Here is a 25,294-nt window from a genome sequence, read left to right on the forward strand (position 1 = left end):
CAGCAGCTAACGGACTGGTGCAGAGCCAACAACCTGTCTCTTAATGTGAACAAAACAAAAGAGATGGTTGTTGACTTCAGGAGGGCACAGAGTGACCACTCCCCGCTGAACATCGACGGCTCCTCGGTAGAGATCAAGAGCACCAAATTTTTTGGTGTTCACCTGGAAGAGAATCTCACCTGGGCCCTCAACACCAGCTCCATAGCAAAGAAAGCTCAACAGGGTCTGTACTTTCTGTGAAGCCTGAGGGAAGTCCATCTCCCACCCCCCCATCCTCATCACATTCTACAGGGGTTGTATTGAGAGCATCCTGAGCAGCTGCATCACTGCCTGGTTTGGAAATTGTACCATCTTGGATCACAAGACCCTGCAGTGGATAGTGAGGTCAGCTGAGAAGATCATCGGGGTCTTCCCATCATTACGGACATTTACACTACACACTGCATCCACAAAGCAAACAGCATTACAAAGGACCAAATGCACCCCTCATACAAACTCTTCTCCCTCCTGCCATCTGGGAAAAGGCATCGAAGCATTTGGGCTCTCACGACCAGACTATGTAACAGTTTCTTCCCCCAAGCTATCAGACTCCTCAATACCCAGAGCCTGGACTGACACCTTACTGCCCTATTGTCCTGTTTATTATTTATGGTAATGCCTGCACTGTTTTGTGCACTTTATGGAGTCTTGGGTAGGTCTGCAGTCTAGTGTAGTTTTTTTCTCTGTGTTGTTTTTTACGTAGTTCAGTCTAGTTTTTGTACAGTGTCATGTAAACCATGGTCCTGAAGTAATGTTCTCTCATTTTTACTATGTACTGTACCAGCAGTTATGGTCGAAATGACAATAAAAGTGACTTGACTTGACTTGAGTCCATGGCGGGGTGCTGCATCCATAATTCTCAGTAGTTACTTGCACTTATATGCAGAACAGTTTCCTTATCAAGACATTATTCATTCAGATAGGATGCTTTCTATGGTTCATTGATAAAAATTGATAAGGGTTGAAGGGACATGCCAAATTTCTTCAGACTCCTGAGGAAATAATGAGCTTACTTGGCTGTGTGTCTACATGTGTCTGTTGGACCAGGACAGGCTACTTCTGATTTTTTTACTCCTGACAACTTGAACTGTTACACTATTCCCCGCTCCCTCCTAACATGAATAACCATTTCTTGTCTCATTGACATTGAGGGAAAGGCTGTTGTCGTGATACCACGTTCCTAAGCTTTTTCTCTCCTTCTTGTACTTCAATATTTCTTTTTTGAGATATGACCCTCGATGGTAGTAATTAAACAGTCCATTGATGTAAGATTTCACAAGCATCTCCTCGAACCTTGTCTGCTGTATGTAGTGCCTCCTTTACATCCGTGAGACAGTGAACACCTACACTCAATCTGTAATGGCTATCCTCAGCTCCCAGTTGCTGACCATTTTCTCTCTCCTCCACACTGACCTGGCCATGCTTGGCTTTCTCTACTGTCCAATTCAAACTCAAGGAACAACATTTTATATTAAGCATGAATTATTTACAACCCAATGGCATGAATATTGAATTTTCCATTTTGAGGTAACCCTCTTGAACTTCTTTTTCCCTTTTGTCCTCCCATTTTTGTATCTATTCCAACACTCTTATCTTTTATCTTCACACTCCTATCCCCTTACGCACATCATCTGCCGTTTATTCTTTTCTCACTTTCTCTCTATCTGCCAGTCTCTATCTCTCTCTCTCTCTCTCTCTCTCTCTGTCTGTCAGTCTGACTGTCTGTCTCTCCCTCTCTCTATCTCTCTCTCTCTGTCTGTCAGTCTGACTGTCTGTCTCTCCTTCTCTCTATCTCTCTCTATCTGCCTGCCTGTTTCTCTTTCTCTCTCTCTCTCCCTCTCTCTCTCTCTCTTTGTCACTTTGTCTGGCCCACCTACTCTTCACCTGCCACAGTCTTTCAATTGGCCTGGTCGAGGGACGTGCCTGGTGTGAAAAGTGCTAGTCTTTGTCTCGAGAGTCTTCGGCAAGGAGACTACGCCAGGCACAATTGCAGAGGGTGAAGACATGACGGCTAAGCTGATTCACTGTGCTACGTGCATGATGTGGGAGGTCAGGGACACTGATGGTGCCCCCGGCTGCTGCAGCTGTGGAAAGTGTGTCCAGATTCAGCTTCTGAAGGAGCATGTTGCAGCACTGAAGAAAGAACTGGATGACCTCAGGTTTATCCGCGAAAACGAGGGTTTTCTGGACAGGACCTACAGTGAGGTTGTTACACCGAGAATACCGGAAGAGAGAAAGTGGGCGACGATGAGGAAGGAAAGGATGCTTGAAGTACAGGAGACCCCAGGGGATGCACCTCTCGTAAACAGGTTTACCCTCTTGGAAGCTGTCAGGACAGAAGATACTGCCAGTCTGAGAGGCAGACAGGTCTGTGAGTTGAAATTTGGTGCAGAAGCAGAGCCGAGGAGTCAGACATCAGGAAGAGCCGTGGTAGTAGGGGACTACATAGTAAGAGGTACAGAAAGGGGATTCTGCGGCAACAGGCGAGATTTAAGGATGGTGTGTTGCCTCCCTGGTGCTAGGATCCAGGACATCACGGACCGATTGCAGGGAATCCTCAAGGGTGAAGGTGAACAGCCGGAAGTGGTAGTGTATGTCGGCACAAATGACATCGGGAAGAAGAGGAAGGACATTCTGCAGCGGGACTTCAGAGAACTCAGAAGAAGGCTGAAAAGCAGGACTTCCAGGGTGGTTGTCTCTGGTTTGCTTCCAGTTCCTCGTGCTGGAGAGGGCAGGAACAGGGAGATAATGGATCTGAATGTGTGGCTGAGGAACTGGTGCAGGAAGCAAGGATTTACATTCTTGGACCACTGGGATCTGTTTTGGGGCAGGGATGAATTGTACAAAAGGGATGGGTTGCACCTTAATAGGCGGGGGACTAGCATTCTGGCAGACAGGTTTGCCACTGCAACACGGATGTGTTTAAACTAAGTAGTGGGGGGGAGGGGATGAACTGGAAATATAAGGATGGAGTAAAAGGGAAAGTGAAAATAAGAGAAGTTAAAAAGGACAACAGAATCACTGGAGTAGAAAGCTCAAGAAGAGATCATACAGTATGGTCAAGTGAAATAGGAATTGATATGAAAGGAGAGGGGAGTAACAAATTAAAAGTATTATATATGAATGCACGAAGTATAAGGAATAAAGTAGATGAGCTTGAGGCTCAGTTGGAAATTGGCAAGTACGACGTTGTGGGAATAACAGACATGGCTTCAAGCGGACAGGGCCTGGGAAATGAATATTCAAGGATATACATCTTATCGAAAGGACAGACTGACGGGCAGAGGGGGTGGGGTGGCTCTGTTGGTGAGGAATGATATTCAGTCCCTTGCGAGGGGGGACATAGAATCAGGGGATTTAGAGTCAGTATGGACAGAACTGAGAAATTCTAAGGGTAGAAAGACCCTAATGGGAGTTATCTACAGGCCCCCAAACAGCAGTCTGGATGTAGGGTGTAAGTTGAATGAAGAGTTAAAATTGGCATGTCGCAAAGGTAATGATACAGTTATCATGGGGGATTTCAACAAGCAGGTAGACTGGGAGAATCAGAATGGTACTGGACCCCAAGAAAGGGAGTTTGTGGAGTGCCTCCAAGATGGATTCTTAGAACAGCTTGTACTGGAGCCTACCAGGGAGAAGGCAATTCTAGATTTAGTGTTATGCAATGAACCGGATTTGATGAGGGACCTTGAGGTAAAGGAACCATTAGGAATTAGTGGCCATAATATGATATGTTTTAACCTACAATTTGAGAAGGAGAAGGGAAAATCGGATGTGTCAGTATTACAGTTGAACAAAGGGAACTATGGAGCTATGAGGGAGGAGCTGGCCAAAGTTCAATGGAACAATACCCTAGCAGGGAAGACAGTGGAACAACAATGGCAGGTATTTCTGGGAACAATGCAGAAGGTGCAGGATCGGTTCATTCCAAAGAGGAAGAAAGATCCTAAGGGGAGTAAGGGGCGGCCGTGGCTGACGAGGGAAGTAAAGGGCAGTATAAAAATAAAAGAGAAGAAGTATAACATAGCAAAGATGAGTGGGAAACCGGAGGACTGGGAAGCTTTTAAAGAGCAACAGAAGATAACAAAAAAGGCAATACGCCAAGAAAAAATGAGGTAGGAAGGTAAACTAGCCAAGAATATAAAGGAGGACAGTAAAAGCTTCTTTAGGTATGTGAATAGCAAAAAAAATTTAAGACCAAAATTGGGCCATTGAAGACAGAAACGGGTGAACTTATTATGGGGAACAAGGAAATGGCAGACGAATTGAACAGGTACTTTGGATCTGTCTTCACTAGGGAAGACACAAACAATCTCCCAGATGTAATAGAGGCCAAAGGAACTAGGGTAAAGGATGAACTGAAGGAAATTTATATTAGGCAAGAAACGGTGTTGGATAGACTGTTGAGTCTGAAGGCTGATAAGTCCCCGGGACCTGATGGTCTGCATCCCAGGGTACTTAAAGAGGTGGCTCTAGAAATCGTGGACGCATTGGTAATCATTTTCCGATATTTATAGATTCAGGAACAGTTCTTGCTGAAGGGAGGGTGGCTAATGTTGTCCCACTTTTCAAGAAAGGAGGGAGAGAGAAAACAGGGAATTATAGACCGGTTAGCCTGACGTCAGTGGTGGGAAAGATGCTGGAGTCAATTATAAAAGAGGAAATTACGACACATTTGGATAGCAGTAGAAGGATCAGTCTGAGTCAGCATGGATTTATGAAGGGACAATCATGCTTGACTAATCTTCTGAAATTTTTTAAGGATGTAACTATGAAAATGGACAAGGGAGAGCCAGTGAATGTAGTGTACCTGGACTTCCAGAAAGCTTTTGATAAAGTCCCACATAGGAGATTAGTGGGCAAAATTAGGGCACATGGTATTGGGGACAGAGTACTGACATGGGTTGAAAATTGGCTGGCTGACAGGAAACAAAGAGTAGCGATTAACGGGTCCCTTTCGGAAAGGCAGGCTGTGACCAGTGGGGTACCGCAAGATTCGGTGCTGGGACCGCAGCTGTTTACAATATACATTAATGATTTAGATGAAGGGATTAAAAGTAACATTAGTAAATTTGCTGATGACACAAAGCTGGGTGGCAGTGTGAAATGTCAGGAGGATGTTATGAGAATGCAGGGTGACTTGGACAGGTTGGGTGAGTGGGCAAATGTATGGCAGTTGCAGTTTAATGTGGATAAATGTGAGGTTATCCACTTTGGTGGCAAGAACAGGAAGGCAGATTACTATCTAAATGGAGTCAAGTTAGGAAAAGGGGAAGTACAACGAGATCTAGGTGTTCTTGTACATCAGTCAATGAAAGCAAACATGCAGGTACAGCAGGCAGTGAAGAAAGCTGATGGCATGCTGGCCTTTATAACAGGAGGAATTGAGTATAGGAGTAAAGAGGTCCTTCTGCAGCTGTACAGGGCCCTGGTGAGACCCCACCTGGAGTACTGTGTGCAGTTTTGGTCTCCAAATTTGAGGAAGGACATTCTTGCTATTGAGGGAGTGCAGCATAGGTTCACAAGGTTAATTCCCGGAATGGCGGGACTGTCATATGTTGAAAGATTGGAGCAACTGGGCTTGTATACACTGGAATTTAGAAGGATGAGAGGGGATCTGATTGAAACATATAAGATTATTAAGGGATTGGACACGCTGGAGGCAGGAAGCATGTTCCCGCTGATGGGTGAATCCAGAACTAGAGGCTACAGTTTAAGAATAAGGGATAGGCCATTTAGAACAGAGATACGGAAAAACTTTTTCACCCAGAGAGTGGTGGATATGTGGAATGCTCTGCCTCAGAAGGCAATGGCGGCCAAGTCTCTGGATGCATTCAAGCGAGAGTTAGATAGAGCTCTTATAGATAGTGGGGTCAAGGGATATGGGGAGAGGGCAGGAACGGGGTACTGATTGTGTATGATCAGCCATGATCATAGTGAATGGCGGTGCTGGCTAGAAGGGCCGAATGGCCTACTGTCTATTGTCCATTGTAATTTCAGTCTACCTACCTGGCTCTACCTGTCCATCAACTCGCATTCCTCCTCAGTCTACCAATCACCTCAGTCCTTTCTTCCCACTCTCCGTTTCCTCTCTCTGCTGACCATCTTACCTCTCCCCTCTTGGTTCCGATGCACAGTTTTGTCCCATAATGTTGATAATTCCTCCCATCAGGGTGCTTGACCCACTGAATTCCTTCCGCAAACAGCATCTGCAGTTTCTTCTGTCTCAGTGCCTGGTGAAATACCCTCATGTTGAGCTCTGTGGCACCAAGAAAATTAGTTCCACATGCTTTCTCTTTTATGACAGCGGCATAGATACTACATTGAATTAGTTTCCCACAATCTCTGGGAATGATACGAATGCGGCAGATATTCAGTTCCTGTGCATGGTCCTATGTCTCCACCTGGTGGTTTATTTGGGAAGTTCAGCCAATTCAGACCAGCAAGAATCAGGATTGGTTATAACTTGTGCTTATAGAATTGTTACTAATTTATGGGGCTGGGTATGTAAACAATGTCATCTGTGCTAATTGAGAGACTGTTTAGGGGCTGAGGGCAAAGTGCTGAGTTACTTGGTGGTAAGTTCTGAGACCTGACCTGAAATCTACTCTGTTTTGTATTTACAATTATGGTGATTAAACCTGAGGTAACGCTGTTCGTTTTGCTACAAATTACTCCAGCATTTGTGGGATGCACATATTTATGCAAATATGCACAGGCACATGTTGAGATATAAAGGCTACAGTGTATCATGTTGACACAACCATAGGTTGCCCTACAGAACTTTACAGCCAATGATACAGTTTTTAAGTGTGGTTATTGCTGTACTGTAGGAAATGCAATAGGGAATTCATCAGTAGAACAATTTCACAAAATGCTATGTGTGGGTATCTGTATAATCAGTTTAGTGATGTTGCCTCTTGATCTTCAATACAATATTGTATAATCTTCTAGGTCCCCACAAAGAGGCCATGGTTAAGCATCTAATCAGAAACATGCCACCCCTGCAATGTTAGTAAATCTATAAGTTTCTGAAGAAACAACAACACACACAAAATGCCTGGCCTGCTGTGTTCCACCAGCATTTTGTGTGTGTTGTTTGAATTTCCATCATCTGCAGATTTCCTCATGTTTGCTCTTTAAGTTTCTGAAGTGTGATTTGAAGCTAACTGTCTGCCTCAGTGGTGAGAATTTTACCATAGTACATTCTTATGTTGTGATCCGTTGTGTTTTCAAAATGTTTTTGTTAAAAATTCCATCTGAAAATATTCCAATTCAGCTGATGTTACTAGCATTAAAGAAAGATCCCGAAAAGAAATCAAATGATGCATCAGGAAATGGGAAGGAAGCATGCAGAAACCTAGAACAGACGGTCTATGTGGTCTCAACTCAGGCAAGAGATGGAGATCTGAACTGACACTTGTAGTGTTATCTAGAATATAAATAGGATTTTCCAGTGAAGACATTTCCAGTGTACTTCAATACAGGATAACAACTGAAGAAAGGCAACTGGGAGTGTAAAATACATTTAAATGCACTACTGGAAGCCCTGTTCCAGCCAGAAATATCCAGACTATTACTTGGCTCTGTGCTTGTGCCATTTAAAGACAGGCACACCTCACAATATGGATACAAAGTGTGGTTATTCTGTCCTTTGACTGTCTGAACATAAACATTGAGTGTTCAAACTTTGGAGATCTTGGGGAATGAAATGGAAAGAAGCATAGAGATGTGGCATCTAACTAAGGTTTATGGGGTAGTTAGTAGGAAGGGATGGATGAAGAGGGAGTTGAATAGAGTCCTCTGAATATGTATTCGGGAAACTTCAAAAACCTGAAGTTTAATGATCTAACACAAGAACTTAAAGGAAGTAAAGTCATCTGTATCTATTCCCATTTCTTTCGTTTGTTGTCTCTGGCCTTATCGGATGCAGTGAGCCAAGATATTGTTTATTTACATAAAGATGAGGCGATTTATTTTTCTGTTGGAGGATGGTGAGAGACTGGAATTCTCTTTCTCAAAAGGTGACAGGAAAGAGAGCATTTTCAAGGTATTAGTGAAGGAGCAGATAATTGAACATAAGTAATTAATGGAGAAGTAGATGGAAACTACCTCACCATGAATGAATGGGAGAAGCCAGAGAAGAAATCATATGACAATGACAATAAATTTCCAGTCAGTGTTCTTTAGGTACAGAAGTAATGTTAGGGGATCAGAGAGTAATGATTGCTATTCCCGTGGTCACAAATATGGCTGAGGATAAGCCCAATAGCTAGAAGACAGTCAGTTTAACCTCAGTGATGGGAAAGCTTTAGCAAACATTGACCTGGTACAGAACTAATAATCATCTTGAGTGAATGTATTAAAAAAGGGAGACCAACACAGATCTTTAAAAGTTAATCACATTCAACCAATTGCATAGTTTTTTTTCATGAGGGAATGAATAAAGTTGATGAGAGTGCTCATTAGCTCTCTCCTTGATATTTTTATCCAATACCTTCTTTACCACTGATGATAGGCTCACAGATCTGTAATTACCAGGCTCTTCCTTGCTGAACTTTTCAAAAAGAGGGTCCACATTTGCCATCCTCCATTCATCTGGTACCATACTTGTGGGCAGTGGAAATGTAAAATTCTCCTCCTTTCTTTTCTTCAGCAGTCTGGGATAAACCTCATGTGGCCCTGGGGTAGTAATTTACCCTTCAACCCTCCAAGGAAATGAGCACAGTTAACCCCTATATCAATGTTATTCGTACAATGGAAATTCATCCTTATGAAATTCACAAATCACTACAAAAATCTAAGCTATGGAATCTCAGATTTGCTTTTACAGAAATTAAGTGGGGGGGAAGTTAAATAAACAAACATGAAATATGAAAAAAGCACATTTGTCTTTTTATTTTTTCAATTTATATTTCTTGAAACAGACATAGATAAAGTGATGGTAAGCATGGTAAGTTCATTTTGTTGTCAAGTGCATAGTTTATGAATTTTCCATATTACTTATTCACAAGATGTCTGACACTAGTCTATAAATTTATGTACTAGTTGCAAACCTAAATGACCATTGTTATTTATTGTGAACTATATCATTAAACTATACTAACTATATTTGATATGCATTTAAAGATGTATGTTTGGAAGGTAAATAGAATCTGCAGTTGCTTGTGTCTCCAAATGCAGCTGCTGGCCACATAAGAGATTTGCTTTGGAAACTTATAAGGTGGCCCCATGCTGTTCACCAGCAGCTGTGTACTATCATTACTCTTGAGAGAAAACATGCTGTAGGAATGCATTTGCATTTATATCATAGGATTTAACTGGAAATAGGGTTATCTTTATGAAAAACTGCGAAATGAGTGGTTTTCTAGCATGTGTGGATTACGTGTACACCCTCTTTATTTTTGGAGACGCGCTAGAATTCATCTATGCTTTTACTGAATTCTCCAACAATAAAGTATGCTTCCTTTATGAATACTAATGCAAAGTATTCACATCCTCTCTTCTTAATAGGCCATATTCTTTCTTTTTAATTTTGCCCTTGGAATACTTATAAAATATTTATCATCCTGCCCTCTAGTGATACTTCATAACTTCTCTTTGCTTTCCCTATTTTCTTTTCAAGCATATAACCACTCTCATGGATCTCACATAATAATTGCCCCAATCTTTAGTTCTCTGTACCTGTCACATGCTTCCTGTCTTCCCTTTATCCAACCTTCCATATTCCTTGGTTCTCTATACTTCTGCTCTCAACCTCCCTTCTTCTGGAAAGGGAAGGATAGAGTTTCCATGATCTTCCACATCATCAGCATCTTCATTCAATAGGTTGTCCTTTGTGAACACCACCAACCTGTACGAGATTCCATCAACCAGTACATATTCCCCTCCCATCCCAGCACTTCAAAGTAACTATTCCCTTCCTAACTTCCTACACCATTCTTGTATCCCCACTAACTTCCATATTCTTATGACCCTTCTACATTACAGATCTCATCTTTTTCTGTCTTCCAGGGATCCTAATAGTCCTTCCAGGTGGAATAGGAGGGCACTTGCACTTCTTCCAAACTTGCTTTGCATTCAGCGTTCGAAAGGTGATTGGGTAACCACTTAGTGGAGTACCGACATTCAGTCTGCAAAGGTTGACTCTTGCCTGCCACCTGAATTTGTCATCCTGCTCCCACTCTGACCCATCAGTCTGCCCTGAACCATTACAATGTATTTTTTATAAGGTTATGAAACAGAAGCTCATCTTCTGTCTGGATATGTTGTAGCCCTCCGTATCCAATGAACTTCAAGTCATTTGTTTTCTCTGTATACGTCAGAAATGGCCTTTTCTGTTCTTGGTCACCTGTTTGTGATTATAGACACAGCTTTCCCTCTCCATGATTATAGTCTGGCCTACCCAACAGGTCCAATGGCCTATATTTTGCAACTTTTAAATGTTTTTGATATGTTCCCAGTGTCACCCTGCCTTACTTTTAGAGCCTTTGACTACACTTTCCCTGTGAGTGTACATGGAATACCCCGTCAGAGGGAGTAGTGGAAGCAAAGATACTGACAGCATTTAGGAAATGTTTAGATGAGCACTTGAATCACATTGGCATAGAAGCTAAGCACCAAGTATTGAGAGATGGGATCAATATGGATAGGTAAAATTTCTTCTATTTTTAATCTGATGGGCTGAAATGCCTGTTTCCATGCTAATTAACACTATTATTAGCATGATCACTTCAAAGATTACTTGTAAAGTTAACCTACAGAATGATGGTTATCCGTTCAGATACATTTTAAATTTTTGTACATTCTATTTTTGTACAACACATTGAAGTTGAAACAAAGCAATTGATGTTTATTATAATTCTCAGAATTATTATGTTGACAAAAATAATCTTATGAGACAAATCCATTGTGGCATTCTGCCCCAGGTCTAACATATACTATATCATCAACATTTCAATGTAACTTTTCATCACAGTCCATTGAGTTTTATGTTCATCAGCAAAGTAATCCTGTGCATTCAGCAGCACTGGCAAACCTTGTCAGTAAGCAAACTAAAAATAAACACTCTTCAGGTTAGAAACTACAATGTTCGCCATTGCGACAGATTTTGCATGAGATTCAACAGCCCAACTGTACTAAATTATACACTAGACCTTATCAGTACCTCTACCAGGATCTGCTTTTAATTCAGACAACCAGTATCTACAGTTTTTCACTTACAAAAACATCTTTCACTTCCAGTATTGTAGACTATCACTTGCAGCAAAACTCTATTGTTTCTTTTGTTTTAAACACAAATACATATAAGTAATTTGAAACACATTTCACGGTACAAGGTTCAAATCACAAATGACGTATTTTGTTATGCAACAGCCTAGGTGAAACAAGCTGATTTCATCCACTTCCATGTTTTTCTCAGTTATATTTACAATCAATCAAGCTGGAGGACATGCTTTACGAAGCAAGGAGTGCATAACATTGTATTGAGGGATGCATGATCCTGAAGTCTGTACATTCCCACATCTTCAAAATGTGTGAATGAGTTTCTCTGCTCACACAGAGTAATTCATAAGACTGAGGGCTACACAATGGTAGGTGATGCTGAGAGAAGGAGAATGAGCCAATATGTTGGGTGTAAGTTAAATTGCTTGGGAGTTTGCAGAAGTTATTTTGGTTCTTCAGGATGGAAATCTATTGATGAGAGCAGTTGGTGTTGGAAAGTTTGATAGACATGATCAGTTGGTTTGATAGGACACTGTGACGGGAAGGTGTGATGGGACGGTGTGATGGGATGGTGTGATGGGACGGTGTGACGGGATGGTGTGATGGGACGGTGTGACGGGAAGGTGCGATGGGACGGTGTGACGGGATGGTGTGATGGAACGATGTGACGGGATGGTGTGATGGGACGGTGTGACAGGATGGTGTGATGGGACGGTGTGACGGGACGGTGTGATGGGACACTGTGATGGGACGGTGCGATGGGATGGTGTGATGGGACGGTGTGACGGGATGGTGTGATGGGACAGTGTGACGGGACACTGTGATGGGACGATGTGATGGGACGGTGTGATGGGACGGTGTGATGGGATGGTGTGATGGGATGGTGTGATGGGACAGTGTGACGGGACACTGTGATGGGACGGTGTGATGGGACGGTGTGATGGGACGGTGTGATGGGATGGTGTGATGGGACAGTGTGACGGGACACTGTGATGGGACGGTGTGATGGGACGGTGTGATGGGACGGTGTGATGGGATGGTGTGATGGGACAGTGTGATGGGACGGTGTGATGGGATGGTGTGATGGGACAGTGTGACGGGACACTGTGATGGGACGGTGTGATGGGACGGTGTGACGGGACACTGTGATGGGACGATGTGATGGGACACTGTGATGGGACGATGTGATGGGACACTGTGATGGGACGGTGTGATGGGATGGTGTGATGGGACGGTGTGACGGGACACTGTGATGGGACGATGTGACGGGACACTGTGATGGGACGATGTGATGGGACGGTGTGACGGGACGGTGTGTTTGGTGTTGTATTTCTGAGAGTTGTTTGTTTGGATATGGGGGCAGTACCTATCACTGAGGGTTAATCATAACCCTCCCTTTCATGGTGACATTGAGCTAATGACAGAGTTAGAGAAATTGCTATTGAAGATACTTAACATCTCTGCAGTGGAGGGAGACCATGGTCCACTTTCGTTTTGTTTCTTGTTTAAAAAGATCTAAGAGTTCCAATTGGCTGCTTTGAGGATTGACAGTCAGCCTGATGTATAGCTGTGTCTACTGAGCTGCAGGATATATCAGTGTGCACTGTTTCCTCTGTCCTCCTCGCTGATCTTTGCCATCAATCAGCATAAGTGGCATCTGTGTATGGTGCTCCACAAGTTCTGTCACTGAACTGAAGTTCTGCAGAATAAATCAAAACAATTTGAGTACAACGCCAAGGTTTGTAATGAATTATCTGGATTCAGCTGACTTTATAAAAGAGTCATCAATTTGGTCTTTGCTGAAGTGCTGTTGAGTTTCTCTCACATTTTAGGTCTTGGAGAGGGTTCAGAGATTTACTCAAGAAGACCATAGCTATTAAATTATGGACTGGGATTATCAATGGGGAAGATGGAAATTCAAGCATAGGAGATTAATTGGTGTTAAAAGTATCCAGTTTTTCTTAACACATCATTCCTGATGTGGATAAAAACACAAAATGCTGGCAGAACTCAGCAGGCCAGACAGCATCTATGGGAGGAGGTAGTGACGACGTTTTGGGCCGAAACCCTTCATCAGGATTTATTTATTTATGCTGGAAATTATTTATTTCCAGCATCTGCAGATTCACTAGTGTTGCCTTTGAATTCCTGATGTCGACTCCAGCATGGGGAAGTATCAGTAAATACTTTACCAATCCCTATATTAATTTTGTATGTTTTAATAAGATTGTCATGTTCCCCTAAATTTAAAAGGATACATGATCAATTTGCCTCTTTTTTCTCATAAACTGCCCTTCCAGGAATCAATCAGTGATTCCTCTTTGCATACCTTGACATCTTTCCTTTGAAAATGAAACCAGGACCCCACATGATTGCAATAAGATGTCTTTATTCTTCTCCTCCAAACCTTTTTCTATGTATTCCTGCGTGGTCACTGCACCTGTGTGTTAACTTTCCAGTGACTTGAGCACCAAAGCTCCCAGGTACCTCTGTGAAACATCTTTCAATCTCTCACCATTTAAACATTACTCCACCTTTCCCTTTTTTTCTACCAAACTGGATGATCATATGTTTCCACATATTTCTTTGTTCATATTCCTGGCCAATTTGTGAGCCAAATTTTATTTCCCTGCAGATGCTCTGCACCCTTCACGCAGCCATATGGTGTTTCTGTTATCAGCAAACTTGCCTATGTTACAATTTTGTTCAGAATTCTGAACAGCTGGGCTCTATCAGCAGTCCTTTGGCACCTTATTTCCCTTACCTAGCCCAAAGTTTAATCCTATTGTTATCTGCCTATTACCTAGTCCTCCACTAAACTGAAGGTTTACAATGCTGTTGTGGTCTCATCATTTCTATATGCCTGTGAAACCTGGACACTGTATCGCAGACATGTCAAACAGCTTGAACAATTCCACAATCGCGCTCTGCGATCAATCATGCAAATCCGCTGGCAAGACCGTATCTCCAACCTGACAGTCCTGGACCGAGCCAATTCCACAATCGCGCTCTGCAAATCCGCTGGCAAGACCGTATCTCCAACCTGACAGTCCTGGACCGAGCCAATTCCACAATCGCGCACTGCAAATCCGCTGGCAAGACCGTATCTCCAACCTGACAGTCCTGGACCGAGCCAATTCCACAATCGCGCTCTGCGATCAATCATGCAAATCCGCTGGCAAGACCGTATCTCCAACCTGACAGTCCTGGACCGAGCCAATTCCACAATCGCGCACTGCAAATCCGCTGGCAAGACCGTATCTCCAACCTGACAGTCCTGGACCGAGCCAATTCCACAATCGCGCTCTGCAAATCCGCTGGCAAGACCGTATCTCCAACCTGACAGTCCTGGACCGAGCCAATTACACAATCGCGCTCTGCAAATCCGCTGGCAAGACCGTATCTCCAACCTGACAGTCCTGGACCGAGCCAATTCCACAATCGCGCTCTGCAAATCCGCTGGCAAGACCGTATCTCCAACCTGACAGTCCTGGACCGAGCCAATTCCACAAGCATTGAAGCCAAGGTTTTGAAGGCTCAGCTCAGATGGACCGGCCGTGTGATCCGCATGGATGAGTCCAGAATGCCGCGTCAGTTGTTCTACGGAGAACTGGAGCAGGGCAACCGTGCCCAAGGTCGCCCAAGGAAGAGGTACAAAGACAACCTCAAGTCAAACCTTAAGTGGGCCAAACTCCAGCCCCGCGATCTCGAACACACTGCTGCTGATCGGTCCAAGTGGCACAAACTACGCTCCAAGGCAGCAAACAACTTCCAAGCCAACTGGTGCATGCAGCACCTCAAGGCGAGTCAAGAAAGACACAGGAAGGCGTCCGCTCCTGCCCCAACAGGTGGTGCTCCTTGCCCCATCTGCGACAGTATCTGCGCTTCGGACTTCAGCCTCAGAAGTCATATGTGTGCCCACAGACGTTGACTGCGCAACACATCCGTCTTCCTCGGACTTGGAGAGACTACTACTAATACTAACTAGCCCTCAATCTATGTCAGTGACATGATCTCCCTTTCAGTAAACCACGTTGATCCTGCCTAATCCAGATACTATTACCTCCTGATGAAGGGTTTCGGCCCGAAACGTCGTTATTACCTCCTCCCATAGATGCTGTCTGGCCTGCTGAGTTCTGCCAGCATTTTGTGTTTTTTGTTTTTTACTATTACCTAAGTGCTCTGTTACCACTTCCCTAAAAATATTTTCCAGAATTTTCCCTACAGCTGTTGGGTAGATAGTTTTGTACTTCAGAGCTTGCATCTTCCTCTATTCTTAACCCATGGGACCTTCCAAACTGTGAGATTCTTTCTAGAATCCATGCAGTTTTGAAGCACTGGTCCGGATAAGTAGTTTTGATAGAGTTCAGGGTAGTTTACTCACATTGTGGAAACGTTTAGGAGGTATTGCTGATTGAATAAGGAAGAATGACCGTTGACTAGTGTATAGACATTGAGGCTGACTGGCTGGGCCAAGTGCCCTAAATGTTCTTTATCATTCTATGCGATAAACACAAGAAAAACATACGGGGTACTACTCAACTCACTTCCTTTCCTCTGAGTCCAGTTCCCAATAGATACATAGCGACGTCTGCCTGATAACGGATTTGAATGTTGTATACCTTGTCCCCATACAGTACCATCAGGACAAAAGGGTGTTCACTGTTTCTCCGTGAACTGTCTCTGATTAAGAATGTCCCATCCTGAAAAGCAATGTATGAATGGAAAGTCAGTAATACTGGGAGATCACATTCATGCACCCAGTGGCAAAACATGGTACAGTTTGCTGCAGAGTGTAAGAGTGTCCATCATCAAATATTATTGAGCTCAGCCATGTCTAGTTCAACACTTTTAGCATTAGACTACTTGATTCAATAACAATTATACCATTTTGGATACTGCTGGGGGCAGGAAAGGTTCAAGGGGAAAAGCCACAGCAATTTCCTTGGGGCAGATTTCCAAGAGCTATTGAGGAGAGTTTCAACTCATTTTGCAGAGGAATAGGAACCAAAGGATGGGGCAGATGATGGGGCAGTTAGCATATAGGCAGATGCAGTATTAGAGGGAAAGGGCAAAATTGCAGTCGGGGGTATCAGGAACAAGGATGAATTTAGAGCATAGGTCAGTACATGGAACTACGATGTTGTGGCGATTACAAAGATTTGGCTGATACAAAGTCAGAAATGGCTACTGGATGTTCGAGGCATTAAAAGTTTTAAAAAGGGACAGGGAGGGTGATAAAAATGTGTGGGGGTGTAATATTGTTAATAAGGGAATATCACAACTGCAGAAAAGGATGATGTTGTGGAGTCAGTGTAGGTGGAAGTCAGAAACAAGAAGGGGGCGTATTCTATGGAAACACCCCCTTCCCCCATCCCAACAGCAACAGAGACACCAAGCAACCAATTGGGAGGCAGATTTGAAAAGGTGATGGGGTTCCAACGTCCCTAGTATTGATTTCCGTCTTCGTGCAAAAGGTTTGAATGGGGTAGAATTTGTCAGGTGCATCCACGAAAGGTTCTTGACTCAATAAGCTGATGAGAGGAGAGGCCGTACTGGATCTGATGCTAGGAAATGAACCAGGCCAGGTGTCAGATCCCTCAGTGGGTGAGCATTTGGGAGACAGTGACAGAAACCTCCCAGACCATTGGAGAGGGATAGGAACAGATGGTATGGGTAAGTATTGCATTTGAAGGAAGGAGAATCATGATACCATGAGGCAGAAACTGAAGAGCATAAATTGGAATGGATGCACATCAGAAATATGGAGGTTGTTTAGAATCATAGAAATCAATAGCACATTACAGGCCCTTTGGCCCACAATGTTGTGCTGACCATGTAACCTACTCTAGAAACCGCCAAGAATTACCCTACCACATAGCCCTCTACTTTTCTAAGCTCCATGTATCTATCCAAGAGTTTCTTAAAAGACCCTACTTTCGGGAGCACATGAAGGGAGTTCTGGATAGATGTGTCCTGTTGAGGCAGGAAAAAGTGGTGGGTTAAGGAATCATGTTTGATAAGAGATATGGAATATCTAGTCATGAGGGAAAAAGCTTACTTAGGGTTTCAGAAGCAAAATCATAAGATCATAAGATACAGCAGTAGAATTAGGCCATTTGGCCCATTGAGTCTACTATGTCATTTCATCATGGCTAACCTACTTTTCCTCCCAGCCCCAGTCTCCTGCCTTCCACTCATAACCCATCATTGCCCCGACCAATATAGAATCTATCAGCCTCTGTCTTAAATATACATAAAGACTTGGCATCTACAGCTGCCTCAAGAAATGAATTTCATGGATCTGCCACTCTCTGGCTAATGAAACTCCTCCTCATCCCCATCCCCTCTATTCTGAGGCTGTGTCCTCTAGTCTTAGACTCTCCCACCATAGGAAACATACTTTCCACATCCACTCTATCTGTGTCCTCTAGTCTTAGACTCTCCCACCATAGGAAACATCCTCTCCACATCCACTCTATCTGTGTCCTCTAGTCTTAGACTCTCCCACCATAGGAAACATACTTTCCACATTCACTCTATCAAGGCCTTTCACCTTTGATAGGTTTTCATTAGGTCACCCCTCATTCTTCTAAATTCCAGTGAATACAGCCATAGAGCATCAAACTCTCTTCATATGACAAGCCATTTAATCCTGAAATCACATTTGTGAACCTCTTTTGAACACTCTCCGGTTTCAGCACATCCTTTCTCAGATAAGGGGCACAAATTTGCACAAAATACTCCAGCTGAGGCCTCACCAGTGCTTTATAAAGTCTCCACATTACATCCTTGCTTTTCTATTCCACTCCTCTCGAAATGAATGCTAACATAGCACTTGCCTTCCTCACCACAAACTCAAATTGCAAATTAACCTTGAGGGAATCCTGCAAAAGGACTCCTAAATCCCTTTGCATCGCAGATTTTTGCATATTCTCTCCATTTATAAAATAGTCAACCTTTTCATTTCTTTTACAAAAGTGCATGACCATACACTTCCCGACACTGTATTCCATCAACCATTTCTTTGCCCATTCTCCTAATCTGTCTGTCCTTCTGTACCCTCTCCAGTTCCTCAAAATTATTGGCCCTTCCACCTTTCTTCATATCATTCGCAAACTTTGTAACAAAGCCATCAATCATCCAAATCATTTACATATAACGTAAGAAGAATTGGTCCCAATATGGATCCCTGCAGAACACTACTAGTCACAGGCAGCAACCAGAAATGGTTCTCTTTATTCCCACTCTTTGCCTTCTGCCAATCAGCCACTGCTTTATCCCTGCTCGAATCTTTCCTGTGTTTCCATCAGCTTGTAGATTAAGTAGTCTCATGTGTGGCACCTTATCAAAGGCTTTCTGAAAATCCAAGCATACAACATCAACCAATTCTCCTTTGTCTATAAATAAAAACACAAAATGCTGGCAGAACTCAGCAGGCCAGACAGCATCTATGGGAGGAGGTAGTGACGACATTTCAGGTCGAAACCTTTCATCAGGAGTGAGGTAACATGGGATGGTCGAGGGGGGATAAGAAGTGGGGGGAGGGATGAAGTAGAGAGCTGGGAAGTGATAGGCTGAAGGGAAATGGGCTAGGGGGAAGGTGGAGAATTATGGGAAATAAAGGAGAAAGAAAGGTAGGGCTGGGGGGAGAGATTATAGTGAGAGGGGAAAAGGGAGAGACAGAGAACCAGACTAAAATAATAGATAGGGGTGGGGGTAAGGGTGGGGGGCAGGGGTATCAACGGAGGTCAGTGAGTTGGATGTTCATGCCGGCAGGAAGGAGGCTACCTAGGCGGGAGATAAGGTGTTGCTCCATCGACCTACGTGTGGCCTCATCTTGACGGTAGAGGAGGCCATGGACAGACATGTCGGAGTGGGAGTGGTCTGTGGAATTGCAGTGTGTGGCCACAGGGAGATCCCGCCACTGCTGGAGGACTGAGCACCAGTGTTCGGCGAAACGGTCTCCCAGTCTGCGGCGGGTCTCCCCAATGTATAAATGGTGCTACCGATGTGGCCTCCCATAGATGCTGTCTGGCCTGCTGAGTTCTGCCAGCATTTTGTGTTTTTATTTATTTCCAGCATCTGCAGATTCACTCGTGTCTCCTTTGTCTATCTTGCTTATTATTTCTTCAAAGGATTGTCAAGCAAGATTTTCCCTTAAGGAAACTATACTGACTATGGCCTATTTTATCACCTTCTTTCAAGTATCCCGAAACCTCATCCTTAACAATTGACTCAACCACTAAATTTCCTTTCTTCTGTCTCCCTCCATCCTTGAAAACTGGAGTGACATTTTCCATTTTCCAGTCTTCCAGATCCATTCGGAATCTAGTGATTCTTGACAAAAATATTTACCAATGCCTCCACAATCTCCTCAGCAACTTCTTTTAGAAGCCTGGGGTATAGACCATCTGGTCCAGGTGCCCTACCTGACTTCAGACCTTTCAGTTTCCCAATAACCTTCTCTCTAGTAATGGTAACTTCACACACTTCATGACCCCTGACACCTGGAACTTCCACCATACTGCTAATGTCTTCCACAGTGAAGATTGATGCAAAATATTTATTCAATCTGTCAGCTACTGGGCTGACAAATTTGTCTCTACTCCCTTTTTGAATAAGGGAACAACATCCGCAACCCTCCAATCCTCCAGAAACTCTCCCATCCCCATTGATGATGCAAAGATCATCGCCAGAGGCTCAGCAATCTCCTCCCTCGCCTCCCACAGTTGCCTGGGGTACATCTCATTTGGTCCCAGCAACTTATCCAACTTGATGCTTTCCAAAAGCTCCAGCACATCCTCTTCCTTAATATCTACATGCTCAAGCTTTTCAATCTGCTGCAACTCATCACTACAATCACCAAGATCCTTTTCCATAGTGAATACTGAAGTAAAGTATTCATTAAGTACCTCTGCTATTTCTTCCAGTTCCATCCACACTTCCCCCCTGTCAAACTTGATAGGTCCTATTCTTTCACGTCTGCCACTTGACCAGGTTCATTTCCCAATACCAGATCAAGTATGTCTCTCCTCTTGTAGGCTTATCTACATATTGTGTCATAAAACCTTCCTGAACACACCTAACAAACTCTACCCCATCTAAATCCCTTGCTCTAGGGAGATGCCAATCAATATTTGGGAAAATAAAATCTCCCACCACAACAACTCTGTTATTATTACACCTTTCCAGGATCTGTTCCCCTATCTACTCCTTGATATCCCTGTTACTATTGGGCAGTCTATAAAAACACCCAGTAAAGTTATTGACCCCTTCCTGTTCCTAACCTCCAAGAGACTCCGTAGACGATCCCTCCATGACATCCACCTTTTCTGCAGCCGTAACACTATCTTTGATCAACAGTGCCACGCCCCCACCTCTTTTGTCTCCCTCCCTGTCCTTTCTGAAACATCTAAAACCCAGCACCTGAAATAACCGTTCCTGTCCCTGAGTCATCCAAGTCTCTGTAATGGCCACCACATCATAGCTCCAAGTACTGATCCATGCTCTAAGCTCATCCACTTTGTTCACAATATTCCCTGCGTTAAAATAGACACATCTCAAACCGTCCATCTGAGCACGTCCCTTCTCTATCACCTGCCTATCCTCCCTCACACACTGTCTACAAGCTTTCTCTATTTGTGAGCCAACCTTCTCTTCCCCAGTCTCTTCAGTTCGGTTCCCACCTCCCAACAATTCTAGTTTAAACTCTCCCCAGTAGCCTTAGCAAACCTCCCCGCCAGGATATTGGTCCCCCTTGGATACAAGTGCAACCCGTCCTTTTTGTACAGGTCACACCAGCCCCCAAAAAATGTTCCAATGATCCAGAAATCTGAATCCCTGCCCCCTGCTCCAATCCCTCTGCCACACATTTATCCTCCACCTCACTCTATTCCTACACTCACTGTCACGTGGCACAGGCAGTAGTCCCGAGATTACTACCTTTTCAGTCCTGCTTCTTAACTTCCTTCCTAACTCCCTATACTCTGTTTTCAGGACCTCTTCCCCTTTCCTATCCATGTCATTGGTACCAATATGTACCACGACCTCTGGCTGTTCTCCCTCCCACCGCAGGATATCGTGGACACGATCTGAAACATCCCAGACCCTGGCACCTGGGAGGCAAACTACCATCCGAGTTTCTTTTCTGCGTCCACAGAACCACCTGTCTGACCCCCTAACTATCACTAGCAGTGACTAATGGTCCTCTATCACTACTGCCTTCCTCTTCCTTTCCCTACCTTTCTGAGCCACAGGGCTGGACTCTGTGCCAGAGGCACGGCCGCTGTTGCTTCCCCCAGGTAGGCTGTAACCCCCCCCAGCAGTACTCAAACAGTACTGATTGTTCAGGGGGAGAGCCACAGGGGTACTCTTTAGCACTTGACTCTTCCCCTTCCCCCTCCTGACTGTGACCCACTTGCCTGTCTCCCGTGGCCTCGATGTGACCACCTGCTTATAACTCCTCTCTATCACCTCCTCGCTCTCCCTGACCAGGCGAAGGTCATCGAGCTGCATCTCCAGTTCCCTAACTCGGTCCCTCAGGAGCTGCAGCTCGACACACCGGGTCCAGATATGGCCGTCCGGGAGGCTGGAAGACGCCAGGACTTCCCACATCTGACACCAAGCACAGAACACCGGCCTCACACACATTCTTCCTTTCCACAATTAACACAGGTAAACCCACCGTGCCTCGTCCTGTTACCGCCTAAGCCCATTGAGCCAAAGCCTGCTGCTTTCTCTCTGCTCTGCTGCCTCTCACTCCACTGCCCACTGGATATGACGGTCTTCTTTTTAAACTTTTCCCACTCTACTGGATGACATCACGTACCTGCGCAGTCTTGCCTCTCTTTACCCACTGTATATTAGAAGCTAGAAATGGCAGGTGGAGGGGATGGTGCTATAGGGATCTTGAATTGTTGTAGGTCTGCAAAGGCTGAGGCCACCAAGGAACTTTCAAGCAGAAATTTGAATTTTAGGAAGTTGCATTGGAGAAAAATGGCCTGATACTGGTTATGACACTTGCAGCAGATTTTGGATCAGCAGACACCAAGATGTTTTGTGTTTAAAAATCACAAGGAAACATTCACAAAGGATGTGATTTTTTTGAGATTGATGATAGCTCTTTCAATATTGCACTGAAGCAGAAACCTAATCAGATAAATTTAAGCAAGGGTTTTTGGGAGAAATAAGCATAGATGTGGGAGAAAAAGTGAGTTTGGGAAAAACTTTAGAGATGGCAAAGTTTAAACAGGCAAAACAAAATATTTTTAAGGAAGGAGCTCACGTTGACAGATTATGGGCAACAAGGTGGCAGTGTTTCAATGTGGCTGCATTGTTTGGAGGGTGGAGAGTATTGATGACTGTGGCCAAGTTTGCGGACAATACAAAGATAGATGGAGGAGTAAGTAGTTTTGAGGAAGTAGAAAGGCTACAGAAAGACTTAGACAGATCAAGAGAATAGGCAAAGAAATGGCAAATGGAATGCAATGTCGGGAAACGTATGGTCGTACACTTTTGTAGAAGAAATAGAAGTGTAGACTCTTTTCTAAATGGAGAGAAAATTCTAAAATCTGAGGTGCAAACGGACTTGGGAGTCCTTGCGCATGATTCCCTACTGAATAGTTTTCAGATTGATTCAGTGGTGAGGAAGGCAAATACAATATTAGCATTCATTTTGAGAGGACTGGAATTTAAAGCAAGGATGTAATGTTGAGGCTTTATAAAACACTGCTGAGACCTCACTTGGAGTATTTTTGGGCCCTTATCTAAGAAAAGTTGTGTTGACTTTGGAGAAGGTTGAAAGGATGTTCACAAAAATGAATCCAGGATTGAACAGCTTGTCATATGAGCAGCATTTGATGTCTCTGATCCTGTACTCACTGGAATTCAGAAGAACGTGGGGTGACTTCCTTGAACCCTATTGAATTTTGAAAGGCTTCAGTAGAGTGGATGCAGAGAAGATGTTTCCTATGGTGGGAGAGTCTAAGACCAGAAAACACAGCCTCAGAATAGAGGGGCATCCTTTTAGAAAGGAGATAAGGAGGAATTTCTTCAGCCAGAGAGTAGTGAATCTGTAGAATCCGTTGCCATAGGCAGCTGTGGAGGTCAAGTCATTTTGTATATTTAAGGCAAACATTGATTACTTGATTAGTCAGAACATGAAGGGAATTGGGAAGAAGGCAGGAGACTGGGGCTGAGAGGAATATTGGATCAGCCATGATGAAATGGCAGAGCAGACTTGATGGGCCAATTAGCCAAATTCTGCTCCTATATCTTATGATCTTATTGTTCAGGATTAATTGTAGAAGATGAAGAACAGTTAAGATAAACCTTTTTGTGCAGAGATGTATGGCTGTGGAATCTACCTTCCATGATTAAGGTAGAAACTGTCAACATTTTCAATGAGGTTGGCTAGGTGTGAGGGAATAGTGCAGGCACTGCTCACTTGGTAAATGAAGTTGACTAAATATGTGAGGGAATAGTGCAGGTGCTGCTCACTTGGAGAGTTAATTACCTACACATAGCATTGCGTGAAATCTCATGTTTGTCTATTTATTAATTTATTTGTGCCTTTCTAAGGACAATATTCATCTTGTGGGATGGTTCTGATTGAAGAAACAGAACTTTCAGTACCTCATTAATATGCCGAAGAGCTGATTCAGCTTCTGATCGACTGATGCAACCTGCATACCACTCTCTGGAAAGACACTGAAATGCAAAAAATCTTTCTTGGGAATGATGGTCATTTATCCAAAGACAAGTCATAAAAATCACAGCACAACCCCTCAAATCTCTCAAAATAACAACATGAACAATTTTATTCCAATTAAATGATAGGTTCTCTAGGGAGCATTAGGACACTGCCATTAGATAGCATTGGATTACATGAGGGCAAAGTATAAGGTTGTTGGGCGGCGCAGTTTGAAGGGCCAGAAGGGCTTTTTCCAATCTGTATCTATAAATAAATAAACACAGTCCATCAACCAGGAGGTAACTGTAAGTAGTTGTTTTGAAAGCAATGCGTTTTAACCCTGTAGTGTTGAATAAGTTATTGTCAGTGGAGATCTGGGAGGCTTTTTTTTACGGCATGAGTAACAATCAGTAAGAAACAAGCCACCCAGCATCAGGCTGCATTTGGAAGTGCACTCAAAGGGCAAACTAAATTTTGCACTTATCCCTTAAGAGACTGCAAAACCACAACAAGTTTGTGGTTTTTAAAACTCTCTCTAGGGAGGAGAGAGTGCTACCACTGAAGCTCAGTGATGCATCACCACAAGAAGAACAAATTGTACTGGGACAGAAATGCAGCAAGACATTGTCACAATGCCTGGAGGTCTCGGTCCTGACCATCCAAGAGATAAAGGCCCATGATGGAGGCTTTGATCTACACACACTCAATCCTGTGTCATCAATTTCAGGTTTAAGCTCCGTCCCAGAGAAATAAGAACAAACTGAGTGGGTATGGTTTCAAATGTGTCATTGATATGAGGCCTTGTCTGCTGGATGTAATTTGGTGCTGTGGCATGATCTGAAGAATAGCTGATTCCTGGCCAAACACTATCTCTCAATCGTCAACACTCAGGCAGCCAATCAGGACTTTATCCCACAGTCACGTGTTGGAGAACGCTGTGACCCTGAAACTTTTAAAAATCTCTTCACTGGTTGCATTTCTCATTGGGACTCACCAACATTGGGGAAGTCATTGTGTGAGTGCTTTTCCTTCTATCAAAGCTGCTTTTCTAGAAGTTTGGAACCTGATCGGTATATGAAGTAAGATTAAAAACCAACCAATTTATTTGTGTTTAATGATATTAGTGGATAGATAACTATTGGCCATGGTAGCAGTTCCCCGCTGTTGTTAAAATTTGTATCAAGGGATATTTTATATCAGCTGAGGAAAACTGGTGTTTAACAACTCATACAACCAATGTCACTCCCATTCAGTGCAACAGATAGAATTGTACATCACTGTTAAGAGCTGAATGGTGGAGTTTCCTTGACTGGAGGTATTGAACATGACATCAGT

The 25,294-nt window shown here is 43.6% G+C and overlaps 1 protein-coding gene across 1 annotated transcript in view; it reads right to left on the reverse strand.

The window, feature by feature from the left end:
- Positions 1-8,911: 8,911 nt before the first annotated feature.
- The window catches only part of LOC140739531 (lymphocyte cytosolic protein 2-like), a 181,572-nt gene continuing 165,189 nt past the window's right edge, over positions 8,912-25,294 (reverse strand). Inside the window, exons 18-20 of the mRNA XM_073067931.1 lie at positions 23,902-23,976; positions 15,813-15,968; positions 8,912-12,964 (exon numbers count right to left, since the gene is read on the reverse strand). Coding sequence (XP_072924032.1) covers positions 12,839-12,964; positions 15,813-15,968; positions 23,902-23,976 — 357 coding nt within the window. The 3' untranslated portion in view covers positions 8,912-12,838. The remainder of the gene's footprint in view (positions 12,965-15,812; positions 15,969-23,901; positions 23,977-25,294) is intronic.

Source organism: Hemitrygon akajei, chromosome 15 (assembly GCF_048418815.1).
Source record: "Hemitrygon akajei chromosome 15, sHemAka1.3, whole genome shotgun sequence".
Classification (NCBI taxonomy): domain Eukaryota; kingdom Metazoa; phylum Chordata; class Chondrichthyes; order Myliobatiformes; family Dasyatidae; genus Hemitrygon; species Hemitrygon akajei.